Raw genomic sequence first — 20,146 nt, 5'->3', positions numbered from 1 at the left:
CTGATGGGAGAGGGTAGAAGAGGGAGTGGCCAGGGTGTGACTCATCCTTGATTATACAGATGGCCTTGCTGAGGAAGCATAAGGTGTCATTGGAAGGGAGGGTGGATTGTGTGTAGACAAAAATGTTGGAGAAACTCAGCGGGTGCGGCAGCATCTATGGAGCGAAGGAAATAGGCAACGTTTCGGGCCGAAACCCTTCTTCAGACTGATGTGAGGTTGGGGGGGAGTGGTGGGAGGCTGTGTCCACAACAATTGTGGTGTGATGGTCCGGGCTGTGTCCACAATTCTCTGCAATTTCTTGCAGTCTTGGATTGAGCTGTTTCCAAACCATGCTGTGATGCATCTCAATAAAATGCTTTCTACAGCACATCTGTAGAAGTTGGTGAGAGTTGTTGGGGACATGCAAAACCTCTAAAGGAACGCCTTCTAAGGAGGTAGAGCTATTGGGTGTTCTTTCTTGGCCATTGCTTCAATATTGGAGTTCCAGGCCAAGTAGTTGATAATATTTACATGTAGGAACGTGAAGCTTTCAACCATCTCTTCTACGGCACTATCAATGCATACCGGGAAACATGTACCGTTTCGCTTCCTGAAGTTGATCACTATCTCCTTTGTCTTGCTGAGATTGAGAGAAAGGTTGTATCTTCTACACCAGGTTATAAGGTTCTTAATCTCCTTCCTGTACTCTGTCTCATCATTATTTGATATCTGGCCCACAACGGTTGTGTCGTCTGCGAATTTGTAAATTGAAGATAGACACAAAATGCTGGAGAAACTCAGCGGGACAGGCAGCATCTCCGGAGGGAAGGAATGGGTGACATTTCGGGTTGAGACGTTTTTTCCGACTTTGAAGAATTTGTAAATTGAATTGGATTTGTACTTGGCTGTACAGTCGTGGGTGTACAAGGAGTAGAGAAGGGGGCTGAGAACGCATCCTTGCAGAGCACCAGTGTTAAGGATTATCATAGAGGATGATTTGTCCCCTATCATCATTGATTGGGGTCTGTTAGTCAGGAAGTCGAGGATCCAGTTGCAGAGATGAGTGTTGACTCAAAGTTCCGTGAGTTTGGTGATGAGCTTGGATGGGATATTACTGACAGCAGAGCTGTAGTCTATGAATAGGAATCTGACATACTGTCAGTGTTTCTCTTATCCAGATGTTCCAGGGATGTGTAGGGCCAGGCAGATGGCATAATCGTGGACCTGTTGTGGTGGTAGGTGAACTGCTGTTGGTCAAGGCTGGATTTAATGCGCTCCATAACAAATCTCTCAAAGCATTTCATGATGGTGGAAGGCAATTGGACGATAGTGGTTAAGACATGAGATCTTGCTTATCTCCTGGTAGTGGTCTGCGCAGCTTCTAAGGATGAAGCCAGGGACTCTGTCTGGGCCAGTTGCTTTCCATGGGTTCACCTTCAGGAAGGCCGATCTAACCTCTGCAATAGTGACCCTGGGAACACACTTGTGTCTGAAGGGCCGGAAATCAGTGCCCTGTTTGTTTTTTGCTCAAAGTATTAAGTTAATCAGACAGGGCCACTCTATCACCAATGATGTTGCCTGACTTTGCTTTGAAGCCAGTTATAGTATTCAGACTGTGCCGCATTCTGTGTGTTTCCGAACAATTATACTGAGACTCATGTTTGTCCGGGTAGGACCAAATTAACACCATCTGTGGCTATAAAAAAGACACAATGTCCTGGAGTAACTCAGCAGGTCGCAGCATCCATGCAGAACATGGATAGGTGATGTTTCAGGTGAGGACACTTCTTCAGATCTGACCCAAAACAATGGAGAAGGCAGGAAAGGGGTACTGATTGGGGATGATCAGCCATGATCACATTGAATGATGGTGCTTGCTCGAAGGGCCGAATGACCTACTCCTGCACCTATTGTCTATTATCACGTATCCTTGTTCTGCACAGACCCGCAGTGTTACTCCAGCACTTTGTGCCTTTTTTTGTAAACCAGTATCTGCAGATCCTTTTTCTACCATCTGTGATCATGTGTTTTAGATGTATTGATCTATTGAACAGGGAGAATATGTTCCCATATTTCTATTGTACATGGCTGTAAACTGACAGTAAACTAGCAATAAGAATTCATGATTCTTCATGCTAATTTTCTTTGCACTCTGTAACAAGTACAAGAAAAGAAAGTGTTGGAAGCACTCAATAGGTCAGGCCACGTCCATGGAATGAGAAACCAAATGAATGTTTCAGGTCACTGAGCCTTTATCAGAACAAACATGTTGTTTTATGCTGCAGTTAGGGAGAGGGCAGTGAGAGCAAAGGGAATGTCTGCAATAGGGTGTACACCATAGTTGTTATGGTAACCAATACTTTAAACTCTGGCAGCAATAGCCGGAAGGGTAACAAGGAAACTGTAATTAAATTATCCAATAAAAACTAAGGCTGGTTACCTTAAAAATGTTAAATTTAATTAGTAGTCCGAAGACTGGAGTTTGTAAGAATGAAGGATGATCTTATTGCAAAATAGAAGACCCACTGAAACATGATAGGGCAGAATTTACCATGTTTCACAAGTTGGAGTGTCCCAAACCAGGGGATATAGTTTCAAAATAAGGGCCAGGCATTTAAAACGGAGGTATATAGTAATTTCTTCTCAGAGGGGGTAGTGAATCTTTAGAACTTTACCCAGAGATTTGTGGATGCTAGCAGAATTAAAGTATTTAAAGTAGAGACAAGTACATTTGAAAAGATTGAAGGTTTGAGAGGTATGGGATCAGCTATTATAATTTTAAACTGCAGAGAGGCTTGTGGGTGTCATTAACATGCACTTATTCTTATCTGCTTGTATTCTTGTGTGATCTATGTTTGGAGCGAGGAGAGGGGTGGATGTGAGGAATACCTTGTTGGGACCCTACCCAGCATGATGAAAGAAATGCCAGACATAAGGAAAAGGGAAACATTTCAAAGGCACTGGTGTGGATAGGCTCATTATCAACACAGGTATAACAGAGATGGAGAAAATGGGATAATGTATTAGAATTTGTCTGGAAGCCGGATAGAAAGAGGTGTATTTACCATATTCGGGCTAGTAATGGATATTGGTAGTTAAGTGTCCCCGGAGATGGCAATGAGGTTGTCAAGAAAGGGAAAGGAACTACTTCTCCAACTTTCTATGTTAATATCACCATTCACTAACAAGTTCAAGCCCATTAAATGTATTACTGCCATTTGAGGCAGAATAGTATTAGGCGAGTGTGACTTCCCTTTACTTTGGGGCAGGGTTTAACCAGATGTGACATTAAGGAATCTGGTAAACAAAAGTCTAATGATATCACATGAAAATACTGCCATGGTTGGTTGTTCTTTGCACATAGGAAAATAGTTGGAGGTCAATCATTCCTTTCCCAGAACATCACTGCAGGAGTTCCACATGGTAGCGTCCTGTCTTTTGCTGTTTCATCAACATCCTTCTTTCCTTCATTATGCCAGAAGTAGGGTATTGCTGATGTTTCCATTCCATTCACAACTCCTCAGCAAACAGACTAGTCCATAACTGTATGCAGCAAGAACTATGCAACATTGAGGCATGGGTCAAATAACATTTACACCAATAACTATTTGGCAATAATCATCCTCAACATGAGACAATCTAACAACCTTGTCTTGACCTTCAATACCCAGCCTTAACCTTTAAACGGCATAACCACTGCCAAATCCCCACCATCAACACCCTGGGGATCACCAGTGAGCTGAAACTCAACTGGTTCACCCGCATAAAACCATGGCAACAGTAACAGGTTAGGAGATGGGTGTTCTGTGGTAAGTGATTTACCACTTGGGACCCAAGGACTTTTCACCAACCACAGGCCATGTCAGAAGCATAATAGAAAACTCTCCATTTGCCTGAATGGACGTTACAACTCTCAAGATGCTCAACACCACCCATGGAAAAGCAATGCACTTGATCGATATCCCATCAACCATTTCTCTCCTCCACCATGGTTGAGGTCAGTATCTTCTATGATTGCCCACCAAGGTATTCTGACAGCTCCTCCTAAATGTGCTATCTCTACCACCAAGGATAAGGGCAGTGGTTCATGGGAACACCAGCACCTGCAGGTTCTCCTTAAAATGATGCACCATCATCGCCCTTCAAAGCGACCTGGTATAAAGGAGATACAAGGAAATGGAAATGCTGGTTTATACAAAAAAAGTGTTGGAGTAGCTCATCGGGTCAAGCAGTATCTCTAGAAAACATGGATAGGTGACCCGTCCCAACCCGAAATTCCACCTTTCCATGTTTGCTAAATATATTGCCTGACCAGCTGAGTTACTCCAGCACTTTGTATTTTGGCTTGGTTTTAATCCTCGTACTCCATAATGAATAGCACGGTGGGAGCACCTTCATCAGAAAGACAGTAATGTCATGGCCAATTGGGGAAGGGCGAAAAATGCCAACCTTGCCAGAGGCACAAGAAAATTAATATATTAAATAATTACATCACTGCTTTTATAGTGAAGCTCAGGGGAAGAGAAAAGACCCAAAGGACAGGATGTCAAACGGAAAAGCAAGGAAAGCTGATATCAGTTAAGAAAATTTGTGATGTTCATCTTTGAAATTTCACAGACTTTTAATAGCAGTTTTAATAACACGTGGTGAAGAGTACATTGAAGAAGTGAAGTATTTTGATAGTTTGGTGTCTGTAGAAAGCATGAGTTGTATTAAATGATTATTCTTGTTGAAAGACATATCAATTGCATACCTGACATATTGATGGCATTACGGGTCAGTGGTCATTGTGTTGCTGGAATTCATCACACCACCTGTAAAATATAAAAATGATAATGAATATCGTATAATGAAGTAATTAAAGGAAAACGAATATATAATGTATGAAAGAAAAGAAAAACATAATGCACAACAATGCAGACAATTTGTATTCAAGGAAATTGGACGTCTTCAATGGAAGAAAAACAGCTGATTATCTGAAGGATTTTACTCTGCTATCAATGAAAAATAAGTTAAATGTAATATTATTCACAACTGAGAATATATGCTTTTCTATGGTTTAAGCCTACATTTTAATAGGATCACAGAGCCTACTGCTACATTAGAGATATGTATTTATGACAACACAGATAGTTAATGGACATTAGAAAGAGTTCTGCTGGATAGAATAAATGAGTTTGTTAACTCCACAGATAACCAGTTTGGCTTTAAAGCTAAACATGGCACTGGCTTATGCATATATGCCCTAAAGGAGATTGTAAACAAATATAGAGGCAAAAACTCTTCAATCCTTATGTGCTTTATTGATGCTTCCAAAGCCTTTGACCGTGTTAATCACAGAAAGCTGTTTGGTAAAATGAGTCAAAGAGGGGTGCCTGAATACATTGTTAGAATCCTGGCCTACTGGTATGCCCACCAGACTATGCAAATAAAATGGGGCAATAGGGTCTCAGCCCCATTTGGGGTTAGCAATGGTGTTAGACAAGGGGGGATTTTGTCCCCAGTCCTTTTTAATCTATATATTGATGATCTGTCTAAACAATTGAAAGCCTGTAATACTGGGTGCGTGATTGGTAATATTTTAGTGAACCATATTATGTATGCAGATGATCTTGTGGTCTTTAGTCCATCTAGCGCTGGTCTCCAGCAGCTCCTTACTATATGTTCTGTGTATGGTGTGGAACATGACATTAAATATAATGCTAGTAAGAGTGCTGTTATGATCTGTAGAACCAAAGAGGATAAATGTCTAAAATTTCCTGATTTTAAATTGTCTGACAATAATCTTAGTGTCTGTAATAAGGTAAAATATCTAGGGCATATTATTACAGAACAAATGACAGATGATGAGGATATTTATAGGCAACGACGCATGCTGCATGTACAGGCGAATATTCTCTTGCGTAAATTTGGTGCGTGTGCAGATGTGGTGAAGATGTCGCTATTTAGAGCATACTGCACACCACTCTACACTGCGCACCTGTGGTCAAACTATGGAAAGACAAGTTTGCAGAGACTAAAGGTGGCATATAACGATGCCATGAGAACACTGCTAAGGAAACCTAGATGGTGTAGTGCCAGTAATATGTTTGTGGCTGCAGGAGTCAGTACTTTAGAAGCTATCCTAAGACATCACATAAATTCATTTGCAGGATAAATGACTCTAAAAATGTAATTATTGTGGCCTTGTCAAACATAAGGGTTAGCACTACACGCTACAAATCCCAGCTGTGGAGACACTGGTATCGTTGTCTCGTTGTAGGCATTGATCATTCTTTTAATCTGGATTTTTAACTTATGTATTGTGTTTTTAAAAATATATAATTTATGATGCTTTTATAAGTGATATACTAAGATTTTATATGTACTTTATGATATTTAATATGCAATGCATTTCTTTTTTAATGTAATGTTGCCCCTTGTCTGGACCTCGAGTCCGTAATAAAGTTTATTATTATTATTATTATTATTATTATTATCCATAACTGAAATAAATATTCATAATGCATGGCTGATCTCATTGAAATGTATTAACTAAATGATCGCAATACTAATCTATAGGCACTCCAAGAAGTAGGCTTCTTTAGAAAGGACTCAGTTTTAAGGGAAAGGCCACTGCTGAATATCTCATATGCTGAAAGATATGAATTCCAATAATGATAGCAGATGTGAAAACTGATCCTCTGTCCAAGTATGTCAACACTAAAGAATAAAGTTGAAGAGTGTGTAATATGGATTTTGGCAGAGGATAGCAGGATCTTAAGTTAACAACTTACAGTACCTTCCATAATGTTTGGGACAAAGACCCATCATTTATTTATTTGCCTCTGTACTCCACAATTTGAGATTTGCAATAGAAAAAAAATCACACGTGGTTAAAGTGCACATTGTCAGATTATGCTATACAATATGATTATGGCATTACATCCTGTCTTGAATGATTCAAGAATGCCAGCATGGACTAATTAACTAGAGTTATTGTTCAACCCCTGAGGTCTCCACCATGTTTTAAAAAGACATTCATAAACAGTGTCCAAGAGGACCAAAGTGACATTGCTTTGAAACATTTCTTACGAAACAAATCAACCCCTGCCTCAGAATTGACCCTGGACCCACTTCAATTCACCAACAGCCACAACAGATTGACAGCGGATACAATCTCACTGGCTTCCCACTCTGCACTGGACTACTTGTACATCAGGAACAACCTATTGTTCATTGACTATAATGATATTCAATATCATCATCCCTTCCAAACACATCTAATTCAGAGGAACTGGTCTCTGCTTCCTCCGATGTAACTAGATCCTTGACCCCCTCATTGGCAGACAGCAATCAGTACGGATTGGCAACAACACATCCTCCATGCTGATCCAGCACAGACACCTCACAGCTGCGTGCTCACTTCCCTGCTCTACTTTCTCTACACCAATGACTGTGTAAACAGATACACATTTGACACCATCATTTGACACCATCATTACATTTGCTGACAATACCAACGTCGATGGAAGAATAATGGGGAACAACGTGTTACAGTACTGGAGGGAGCTCGATATTCTGGATGTTTGGTGCCAGAACGTTAGTCAATGGTGTTTAATTGGCATATGTATGAAAACAGAACCACGGAATTGTCATATGTATGAAAACAGAACCACGGAATTCTTACTTGCAGCAGCATAACAGGTTGGTAAACACAGTACAAAAAGATAATCTAACAAACAAAAAAAAGTTTGTTAAATAAAAAACCCAACATAGTGCAAAATGAAACAAAGCCCTAAGTCCCTAGTGCGACTAAAATAGTTTTATAGCTTGGAGTTTAGTTGGAGTTCATAGTGTTCAATAACCTGATGGTTGTTGTTAAGAAGCTGTTCCTGAATCTGGAGGTCATGGTTTTTAGACTCCAATACCTTCTTCCCGATGGCAGGAGTGAAATTTGAGTATGGCTAGAGTGGCGTGGGTCTTTGATGATGCTGCCTGCCCTTTTTGTGGCAGCACCCTGTATAGATCCCTTTACTGGTGTGATCAGTACCTGTGATGGACTGAGCATTGTCCACCGCTTTTTATAATCTCCTTCATTCCTGGGTATTCGAGTTGCCGAATCAGGCTGTGATGCAACCAGTCAATATGCTCTCTACCGTACACCTGTAGAAGTTCAAGGAAACATTGGCAACATACGATTCTTCTCAATCTTCTAAGGATGTAAAGGTATTGATGGGCTTTCTTTATGATTGCATCAATGTGCAGGATCCAGGACAAATCTTTAGAGGTACGCACATATGCCTAAAAGCTTGAATTGTGGACTTTCTCCACTACCGATCCATCGATGAAGACAGGTTTGTGGATCCTCGGCCTTCCTCTTCTGAAATCACCAAACAGCTACTTGGTTTTACTGATGGCGAATGCAAGATTATACATCTGGCACCAACCAGTCAGACGATCGATCTCCCTCCTCTGCTCTGACTCATGATTATCCATAATTTGTCCAACAACGGTAGTGTCAACGAATGAATTAAAATATATGGAACATTGTCTGGGTACACAGCCATGAGGTGCCCCTATATAAATGGTTATTGAGGAGAAAATGGTGGCAATTCATATCGATTGTGGTCTGATAATGAGGAAGTTGAGGATCCAGTTGCAAAGGGATACAGAGACCCAATTCCCTGAGCTCCACGAAGGAGGCAGCGGAAAGTAGTTGACATTTCCTAGACCATCAGGGGTTTTGCTGCTTTTCCAAGGTAAATGAAGTTAATGGTGGGCATTCTCCTCTGGGTGTGGTTGACTGGGCTACATCAATAACTGTAATTTCTTGCAGTCTTTGGCAGAGCTGTTCCCAAACCAAGCTAAGATACTGCCCGAATGCTTTCTATGATGCATCTATAGAAGTTTGTAAGATTCTACGGAGGCATGAATCTCCGCAGTATCATATTAAATTCGAGGCATTGGTATACCTTCTTGGCTGAAACTTCAATCTGGTTGGTCCAATGCAGATCGTTGGTAACATTAACACCAAGGACTGGAGCTCAACCATTTAGTTTGGCATCACTGATACTGATTGGGGCATGTACTCCACAACACAGCGCTAAGGGTCTGAGGAACGGTCCCGGCCTGAAACATCACCCATCTACCTCTTCCTGAGGTGCTGCCTGATACACTGAATTACTCCAATACTTTATGTTTGAATTTTTTGGAAAGATATTCATCTGTGATCCAATGAGTGGAGTTTGATGTCATATTTAACATGAGAGACACTACAACTGCTTCCTATTTCCAGCATGATTCAGAACTACTGTTTCAGGCTACACTAATTAAAAAAGACCCTTCAATAAACCTTAAGTAGCACCACAGAAATTTTCCTTTATTCTAATTAAACAGTAATCGGTGGCACTCAGTGTTGAAATTCAATTGCTTGCATTAACATATCTGAAGTTTGCAAAAAAATATAACGTTACTTTTGTATTTTAAATTTTCACTGAACTTTTGAGAACTGTCAAATTCAATAGAGTTGAATTGCATTACCCAAAACATAGTTTTACAAATTTCTTTATTTAAGAAAACAATTTAACATGATATCAGCTACTTGCTCCACTAAAACTGAGTGGTGAAATGCAACAACAGTGGATTAATCAATTCAACCAATAAAGTGTTGCCCAAGTCAACTTCAATGGGCTTAAAATCAGAGTTGAAAGAATAATCACAGGATGGATGTACAGTGACACCTTGTGGTTATATTAAAGTAAATAACATTAAAAGTCAAAATAGTCACTGGAAACATCAAACTGGAAAATGCAGTAATTTATTTGGTCGTAAGCATTGGTGAAATTAAAATATCTGAAAATAGTAATTAGTCTTGGAATAATCTACAATTATGATATGCACAATCATACGCCGTGGATTCAGGCCCTTCGGCCCAACTTGCCCAAGCAAACCAACATGCCCCATCTACATGCCCCGTATGAAGAAGGGTTTCGGCCCGAAACGTTACCTTGGGGAGAAGAAAGGAAAAAGGAGGAGGAGGAGCCCGAGGGCTGAGGGAGAGATGGGAAGGCGAGGAGACAGCAAGGGTTAACAAAATTGGGAGAATTCAATGTTCATGCCACCAGGATGCACACTCCCCAAGCGGAATATGAGGTGCTGTTCCTCCAACTTCCGGTGGTGCTCGCTCTGGCCATGGAGGAGACCCAGGACAGAGAGGTCGGATACGGAATGGGAAGGGGAGTTGAAGTGCTGAGTCACCAGGAGGTCAGATTGGTTAATGTGGACCGAGCGGAGGTGTTTGGCGAAACGATCGCCAAGCCTCCGCTTGGTCTCACCTACACTGGAGTTCCTGCTTTTCAGCCTTTTACCTAACTCCCTATACTCATATTGCAGAACCTCATTCCTTTTCCGACCTACGTCATCTGAGCCGATATGCACAACGACTTCCAGCTGCTCCCACTCCACCTTGAGGATGTCATGTGGCCACTACGAGACATCCTGGCCGCTGGCACCAGAGAGGCAGCACAACATGCTGGAGTCCTGACTGCTGCCGCAGAATCTCCTGTCTGCACCCCTAACTAAAGAGTCGTCTATCACTATGGTGCTGCCTAACGTCACCCTTCCTTGCTGAGCCTCAGTGCCAGGACTGCTATCACAGCCCTGCCTGCCAGTGCTGCTCAACCTTGATGTGTTGACCCCCCTGACGGCACCCAAAAGGGTGTACCTGTTTTGAAGGGGGATGATGGCCACTATATGTCTAATCCCCTTCCTCTTGTTCACCCACTTTCCCTCTTCCTGGACCTTTGGGGTAACAACCTGTCCAAGACGCTCTCATTATTCCAGATGGTCTCAAGTTCATCCAGCTGCTGCTCCAGTTCCCTATTGCGGTCCTTCAGGAGCTGCTCATGGATACATCCCACCAGAGTAGCAACAGTTTCCCTGACTACCCACATCCTGCAGCCGGAGCATTGTACTAAGTTACCTGCCATCACCACTGCACTGAACCAAGGAGGAGAGAGAAGTAAATAACAGGAGAGTGGTGATTTAATTGAATGTTTTCAACAAAAGGGAACCGAAATACAGACTGATAAAGCACTTGGAGGCATTCCACATGCAAAGGAATTTCCAGAGGGCAGACGATTTGACTACAAATAAATGACAGAGGGGTGGAGTTGAAAAGCCTGATTGTCCCAGACATGAGAGGTGTCCTGATGCAAAAAAAGCTGGCATGATCGTGGATCTTAACTACATGGTGACATTAAAAATAATAGATTTCAAATATTTGAAAAATGCTTCACAATGTTTGAGAAACCAGGTAGAAAGCCATCAACTTTCTACCTGTGCACATAGTACAAATTATTTACCTTCCCCAGCCATCACCTGCCCCCTCTTTTTATTCAAAGACAGACACCAAAAGCTGGATTAACAGCAGGTGAGGCAGCAACTCTGGAAAAAAGGAATAGGTGACGTTTTGGGCCGAGACCCTACTTCAGATTGAGAGTCAGGGGACAGGGAAACAAGAGATAAAGTTAGGAGAAATGAATGGAAAATCTGCAAAAAGCAACAGTAATCAAGGAAACGTGGGGCACACATTAGGCCATTGGTGTGGGATAGGAGTTAACGAGTAAACAGAGGAGGTCGACAGGATGACAGTAAAACTAGTATGACAACTATGGTGGGGGAGTGATGGAGCGAGGGTTATTGGCAGAGGATTCATACCACTGGATTGTAACGTGCCCATTCTCACCTTATCTGGTGGTTACGATACGATATGATAGAACTTATTTATCCCAGGAGGGAAATTGAACTGCCAACAGTCATAAAACACAAGATACATGAAATATGAAATTAAAGTGACGAGTGGAAAGGCTTGGGGGATTGGGGTGTAGGGGGGGGGGGAGGAGTCAGTCACAGTCTACTCAACGACAGAAGGGGAAAGATTTGTACAGTTTGATAGCCACAGGGAAGAAGGATCTCCTGTGGCATTCTGTACTGCATTTTGGTGGAACCAGTCTGTTGCTGAAGGTACTCCTCAGGTTGACCAGTGTGTCATGAAGGGGGTGAACTGTATTCTCCAGGATGCTCCGCATTTTGAGATGCATCCTCTCCTCCAAGACCACCTCCCATTAATCCAACTCTTCCCCCAGGATGGAGCCAGATTTCCTGATGAGTTTGTTGATCCTATTGGCGTCTGCAGCCTTCCCCCTGCTGCCCCAGCACACGGCAGCGAAGAGGATGGCACTGGCTGCCAACGATTGGTAGAACATCTGCAGCATCTTACTGCACACATTAAAGGAGCATAGCCTTCCAAAAAGTACAGCTGGCTCTGTCCCTTCTTGTACAGGGCCTCAGCGTTCCTGGACCAGTCCAGTTTACTGTCCAGGTACACTTCCAGGTATTTGTACTCCCTGGATACTGCACATTCACACCATTGATGGAGACAAGGTACAGGGGTGTTCCTCTCCTCTTAAAGTCCACCACCAACTCCTTAGTCTTTCCGGTGTTGATTCAGCCCCCACCACTCAACAAGGTAATTGACTGCACCTCTGTATTCAGTTTCCCTCCAATCACTGATGCAACCCACAATTGCAGAGTCATCTGAAAACTTCTGCAGATGGCAGGGGACAGAGCTATATCTGAAGTCCGAGGTGTAGATGGTAAACAGGAAGGGAGAGAGGACCGGGTCCCTGTGTTGCTCACCACCATGTCCGAGACACAGTTCTGTCATCCAGTCAGGTAGTTGGTGATCCAGGACACCAATGGTGCAACCACCTGCATTATGATGGTTACTTCCCATCATCCACCAACCTCTATCTCCCAGCTCTACTCCTTTCCCTCCAGCTCCCAGTTCCATCTGCCCATCATGCCTCTCCTCACCAAGCTCCACCCATCTCCTGTCAGCCTCTGACTCACTTTATACTGATTACATCCTCTCTACATTCTCAGTCCTGACGCAGGATCTCAACCCAAAAGACCAACCATACCTTTGCCTCCACAGATGCTGCCTGACCCACTGCGTTTGTTTTTGCCGCTGATTACAGCATCTGCAGTCTCCTGTGTCTCGTGGATGATGTTATTAATGTAGCAGCACTGGCCTGCTGAGTTACCCCAGCAATCTGTGTATTTTCCCTTGTAAACTTGCATCTGCAAACTTGTGTTTCCATTAAACAGTTTATTCAGTATTTATAATTCCAGTTAGTGAACACTCAGTACAATATTCCTCAGAATTTATATCTCAGATCAACTTCAATATTCCTCTATTTTGCCCTTATGTTTTCCTTACCTGCAACTAATTTTGTTCTCAAAATAAGGTAGAGAAAAATTCCAGAATGGATTACCATGAAATATTTCCAAATATAGGAATGTATAACAGTCTTAAATGCTCTTGTGAAAATATCTGTATATGCATGTCAGGTGTGAAAAATAAGTCTCAGAAAAATATTGTACTCCTTCCAATACTTGGTTACAACAGAATCCAGTGCAAAATCACACCATGAACTCTCTGGGATTATGGGGAGAAATCACTCGGAAAGAGACCAAGTAAGTTTAACAAGAGAAGCCACAATCAAAAAAGTTTCACATCTATCTATATACTAGACTAAGTGGGACCTGTTGGGTCCCATGTTCACACGGGAGGGCTGGTCCCCCGACGCAATATTCCACCTCTCCACCAATTCCAATGTTGGTGGCCAGTGGATGGGTGGGGGGGGGCGCACTTTCTGGAGCGCTAGTATTGGTGTTGTTGGCTGCAGTGACTACTGGTCTCCAGAGGGCTAGTATGGACATTGTGGGCCAAATGGATTCTTGGGGTGGCAGCTCAGTCCCTCAAGCCTGATGTGCTGGCAGCTCACTCACGGCTTGTGGGCTGGCAGTTGACTCACGGCTATTTCTTGAAATTACATTTCAAGCAGGGTGCAAGGCCACCAAATTCAAATCCAGTTTCTTACCTCTTCGAGCAGGGTGCAAGGCCACAAAATTCAAGTGCAGTTTCATACCACTTCAAGCAGGGTCATACCATTTCAAGGATGGTGCAAGGCCACCAAATTCAAATGCAGTTTCATACCATTTCATGCAGGGTGCAACAACACCACATACAAATGCAGTTTCATACCATTTTGTGCAAGGCCACCACATTCAAATGCAGTTTCATACTATTTCAAACAGTGTGAAACCGCCATAAAAACCACCATAAAACCACACCGTAGACATTAAGTGTGTTCAGTTGATTCACAGCTCAGAGTCGTGACCTCTCCCTCCCCCATCATGCAGAGACTGAGCCACACCCGCACTTCCGGGTTTTATAATCCCTCCCCCTCCCACCGGAAAAGGTGTGGCCTTCATGGCGTGATTGACAGGAGAGAGATTCTCAACATTTTTTAAACACTAATAACACTTTTGTTTTTCATTGATGGGAAGAATCCTCTGCACCTGATGAGACGAGGGGAACTGAGTAAGAAGGCCAAAAATCACAGCCGTAAGTGGTAGCGTTCTAAAATCAATATAGTGCAAACAGGAAGTTGTCAAGTTGAGGCAAACAATCATTTGCAGGCAGCGCCTTTTCACTTCAACCCAAACCCCCCAAACAACCATTTGCAGGCAGTGCCTTTTCACTTCAACCCAAACCCCCCAAACAACCATTTGCATGCAATGCCTTTTCACTTCAACCCAAACAACCATTTGCAGGCAGTGCCTTTTTACTTCAACCCAAACCCCCCCAAACAACCATTTGCAGGCAGTGCCTTTTTACTTCAACCCAAACCCCCCAAACAACCATTTGCAGGCAGTGCCTTTTTACTTCAACCCAAACCTCCCAAACAACCATTTGCAGGCAGTGTCTTTTTACTTCAAACCAACCATATTTTCATTTTCAAACAACATTAAGGGCACTCACAGTTGAGTGAACATGTGTTCAGTGTTATTCAGAGCTCAGAGAGATGGCTTCCTCCATCTTGCAGAGACTGAATGAGGCACAGCACTTCTTGATTTTATAGTCCCTCCCCCTCCCTCCAGCAGGGGCAGCAGAGAGAATGGCAAATTTTGTAAAAACATTAATATCTCTCTGATTTTTCATCGATGGGAAGGTGGAGGGGGGGGCTCTGAGCGAGGTGGCCAAAAATGACGGCCATAGGTGGCGGCGTTCCCTCGGAAATCGCAGCACAGTGGGCCAAAAGCGGTCAAGATCAGACTTTTAGTAATATAGATTGCTAAAACTCTCATCTTGACCACTTCCCGTCTGTGTTGTAATTAGATTTGCGCAAAAACGATCCCCCATAGCGCTACGATTTTTTTCCACCTTACTCACCATTCTCCTCTGCTGCAAGTCAAATATGTTTTGTTCCAATCGGTTAAATAGTACAATAGTTATGAAGGTTTTGAAGAATCAACATAGATGTAAATCCAACAATACTATTGCATTCTCCACATATGGACACAAAGTGCTGGAATAATTGGTTCAATCCCGACTACAGGTGCTGTCTATACGGAGTTTGTACGTTCTCTCCGTGACCGCGTGGGTTTTCTCCGAGTTCTTCGGTTTCCTCCCACACTCTTTGGTTAATTGGCTTGGCATAAGTGTAAATTTCCCTTAATGTGTAGGATAGTATTAATGTGCGGGGATCGCTGGTTGGTGCGGACTCGGTGGGCCGAAGGGCCTGTTTCTGTGCTGTATCTCTAAACTAAAATACTAAACAAAAAATTGGAGAATATGGATCAGTAACGTTGCACATGGGGACACGTCTTTAGTCTGGTTCAGCCTAAATCAGATTGAAGAGGTGTCCCGACCCAAGCCGTCAAATATCCATGGTAGACAAAAATGCTGGAGAAACTCAGCGGGTGAGGCAGCATCTCTGGAGTGAAGGAAATAGGCAATGTTTAGGGTCAAAACCTTTCAAGGTTTGCGCAAAGACGATCCCCCAAAGCGCTACGATTTTTCGTCACCTAAAGGCCGTGTCCCACTTTCCCGAGTTATTCACGAATTCGCCCGAGTTTTCCCCTTGATTCAAACTCGGAGAATGTCCGTAGTGAGTCCGTAGGAGTCCGTAGCGAGTCCATAGGAGGCCGTATGAGTTTGTAGATATTTCGTAGCGGCTCATAATGCCAGCCGTTGGTACCCGGGGCATCAGGCAAGTCGGGACGTTTCTTCAGCATGTTGAAAAAATGTCCACAGTAAAAAAAATAGCCCCAAGTACCTATGGCTGGCTAATACCGTAATTCTCCGAGTTTGAATCAAGGGGAAAACTCGGGAGAATTCGTGATTAACTCAGGAAAGTGGGACAGGTCCTTTACTCACCATTCTCCTCTGCTGCAAGTCAAAGCTGCGAGTCTGAAGAAGGGTTTTGACCCGAAATGTTGCCTATTTCCTTCGCTCCATAGATGCTGCCTCACCTGCTGAGTTTCTCCAGCATTTTTGTCTACCTTCGATTTTCCAGCATCTGCAGTTCCTTCTTAAACGTCAAATATCCATGTTTTCCAATGATGCTGCCTGATCCGCTCAGTTACTCCAGCACATAGTTTCTGCAGTTCCTTATTCCCCCAATCTGAGTGTCATGTTTTTCAAAATACAGAAAGATAAAATTACTTCTCTACCTAAAGTAACCAGCACATATCTGGATTAGTTACATTAATTGATTAAATGATCCATGCATCTCAAGTATGTTTTTAAATAATTACAAATAAACATTAGAAACATTACAGGACATAACTAACTTTAGCAATTGGAAGCATAAATCTCTAATTTTATATCGCGATGAGACTACGTGAAGAACCCGTCAGCCCGCATACGCGTCAATACGTCGACGCATGGCAAATCTGGAGTATGGTGTACAATTTTGGTCGCCCAATTATAGGAAGGATGTCAACAAAATCTCATGTAGATAGGGTGGTAAAGAAGGCTTTTGGTGTGCTGGCCTTTATAAATCAGAGCATTGAGTATAGAAGTTGGAATGTAATGTTAAAACGTACAAGGCATTGGTGAGGCCAATTCTGGAGTATGGGGAACAATTTTGGTCGCCTAATTATAGGAAGGATGTCAACAAAATAGAGAGAGTACAGAGGAGATTTACTAGAATGTTGCCTGGGATTCAGCAACTAAGTTACAGAGAAAGGTTGAACAAGTTAGGTCTTTATTCTTTGGAGCGCAGAAGGTTAAGGGGGGACTTGATAGAGGTCTTTAAAATGATGAGAGGGATAGACAGTGTTGACGTGGATAAGCTTTTCCCACTGAGAGTAGGGAAGATTCAAACAAGAGGACATGACTTGAGAATTAAGGGACCGATGTTTAGGAGTAACATGAGGGGGAACTTCTTTACTCAGAGAGTGGTGGCTGTGTGGAATGAGCTTCCAGTGAAGGTGGTGGAGGCAGGTTCATTTTTATCATTTAAAAATAAATTGGATAGTTATATGGATGGGAAAGGAATGGAGGGTTATGGTCTGAGCGCAGGTATATGGGACTAGGGGAGAATACGTGTTCGGCACGGACTAGAAGGGTCGAGATGCTGTAATTGCTATATGGTTATATGAACATGATGAGCACGTCAGGCTACAATTGGATAATACTACAGCAGTATCGTATATAAATCACATGGGCGGTTGTAGGTCTCTATCATAATCAACTACCAAGATTTGTAACCTGGCAACCAGATCCAGGGCAGACGCAGTAGATGTGTTTTCTATAGACTGGGGGGGGAATATCGTTTTATGCTTTCTCTCCATTCTGCCTTATTGGAAGATGCTTGTAGAAGATAATTCGGGACAAGACATCAGGCATTTTAGTAGTACCAAATTGGTCGTCTCAACCACGGTTTCCATTATTGAAAGGACTACTGAAGGAAGCTCCCATGGTTGTTCACAGACATAAACAATTGTTATTTCAGCCTGTCACTCAGGAACCTCATTCATTGCATGATCGCATTGATTTATTCATTTGCAGGATTTAAGGAGACCTTTCGAGCGAATAGGACTAACCAACAGGACGGTTTACGTGATAACTGCAGCTTGGCGAGGTGACACAAGAAGGCAGTATTCCTCATACATAAAACAATGGAAAAGGTTTTGTGAGGAGGCACATCTAAATTACTTTAAGGCGGAAATAGCCGAAGCTTTAGAGTTCCTTTCAGTTTTATATTTTGAGAAATGTTTGTTATAGTGCTATTAACACTGCTCGCAGTGCCTTATCATCATATCTAGTGCTCGTGTTCAGACATCAAACTATTAACACTCATTCATTGGTGTCTAAGTTCATGAAAGGTGTCTTTAACATGAACCCTCTAAGGCCTAGATATAATGATGTATGGAATGTGAAGGTGGTTTTAAGGCTACTTCGCAATCTGGCACCAGCTGCATCTCTGTCATTGGTTCAGCTCACTCACAAATTAGTGATGCTTAAGGCACTTATCTCAGCGCAAAGAGCTCAGTCTTTGCATAAACTTCGCCAGGATAACTCTGTTGTATCGGACAAAAAAGTGGTATTTTACGTGAATGAAGTGATTAAGCAGAGCAGGTCAGGTGTGTAGGGGTACAAATTACAGCTGGCAGTGTATCCATTGGATCGGAGATTGTGTGTGGTTACTTATGTAAAGAAATACATTGAGGTTACAAAATACCTTAGAGGTGATGAACAAGCTTTCTTTATAAGTTATAAAAAGTCACACAAGCGGGTGATGGTGCAAACCATTTCTAGGTGGATAAAATGTACGGTATCAGATGCGGGAGTGGATACTGATATTTTCAAGTCTCACTCTACCAGGGCTGCAGCTACATCGGCAGCAAATAAAATGGAGATTCCGCTTGATCACATTCTTGCAACAGCAGGATGGACAGATGAGCGCACTTTTTAGAAGTTTTATAATAAGCCGATGAATAGGCCTGGTCAATTTGCAAATAGAATTCTGAGTTATGTCGATTAAGACAATTGTCTATCCCTGAGGCCAGGGGATTGCTTCTGTTAAAGAGTATGTACATGTATGTAATTTAACATCATGTTTGAATGAAATGTTTTTCTTTCAACCATTTATGGTTTGTCCGTGTAGTGTGTTCACATACAGGTTGGTTTACTGCATGAACCCAGAGTTTCGAAGACTTCACGTAGTCTCATCACGAAACATTGATATAAAATAGAAAGATTAAACAAGAACTTACCGTTTGAAGTTTGATCTTTATTGTATGAGAAGTTGGAGTAAGAGACTATGTGCCCTCCACTCCCATGCCTGAATCTCATAAAGATCATTCGCTAAGTCAAGCGTTAATAATCTTTCCATAGTTTCAATTCATGAAAGTGGTCTGTGGTTTCATACAGTTGAAAATTGACGCGCATGCGGGCTGAAGGGTTCTTCACGTAGTCTCTCACACCAACCTCATAAAATAAAGATCAAACTTCAAACGGTAAGTTCTCATTTAATCTTTCTAATAAAACTATACACATTAAAGATAAAGTTACACCAATATATATAATAAATATATATCTGTGAAAACGTTTAAGTTAAAAGAGTAGTTGTGGCAGAGTTTGAGGCATTCCCAAAATTGAGCCTTTTGTGATCGTACCAAGAAGCTATGATTATGGATAAGGCCAGCTAAAGTCAGCTTGAAAAGGATGAGGCAAGTTGCCAACAATCAGCTACAGCTAAAGATTAAAATGGACTTAGGATGGATCTTCAGGCTCGATCACGCAGAGCACCGGCTCCCCTCAAGGCTGTGTGCTCAGCCCGCTATTGTTCACATTGCTCACACATGACTGTGCTGCCAGATTCAGGGACAATAAGATCATAAAATTCGCGGATGACACAACAGTGGTGGGACTCATCAGCGGAGATGACGAATCAATGTACAGGGAGGAAGTAAAACAACTAGTGGACTGGTGCGGCAAAAATAATCTAGAATTAAATGTCGACAAAACGAAGGAGATGGTTGTCGACTTCAGGAGGGCGCAGCCAAAGCATACACCCCTCAACATCAGTGGCACTGCAGTGGAGAGAGTGGAGAGCATAAAGTTCCTCGGTGTGCAGATTACAGACAGCCTCACCTGGTCCAGGAACACCACTGGGACCGTCAAACGGGCCCATCAGCGACTGCACTTCCTGAGGAAACTAAAACAGGCCTCACTCCCCACCAACATCCTCAGGACTTTCTACAGGGGTACGGTGGAGTCTGTACTCACGTACTGCATAAATACGTGGTACTCCACCTGCAACTG

At 42.6% G+C, this 20,146-nt stretch overlaps 1 protein-coding gene across 11 annotated transcripts in view; it reads right to left on the bottom strand.

Moving 5' to 3' along the window:
* Window positions 1-20,146, bottom strand: part of thrb (thyroid hormone receptor beta) — a 191,208-nt gene that overhangs the window by 53,489 nt on the left and 117,573 nt on the right. For all 11 annotated transcript variants that reach the window (XM_055660625.1, XM_055660676.1, XM_055660653.1 and 8 more), the window contains one exon: window positions 4,733-4,793. In XM_055660625.1, the coding sequence (XP_055516600.1) occupies window positions 4,733-4,739 (7 nt within the window). In that variant the 5' untranslated portion in view covers window positions 4,740-4,793. The remainder of the gene's footprint in view (window positions 1-4,732; window positions 4,794-20,146) is intronic.

The sequence above is a fragment of the Leucoraja erinacea genome, chromosome 2 (assembly GCF_028641065.1).
Source record: "Leucoraja erinacea ecotype New England chromosome 2, Leri_hhj_1, whole genome shotgun sequence".
NCBI lineage: Eukaryota > Metazoa > Chordata > Chondrichthyes > Rajiformes > Rajidae > Leucoraja > Leucoraja erinaceus.
This window is presented reverse-complemented; position numbering and strand designations above follow the sequence as displayed.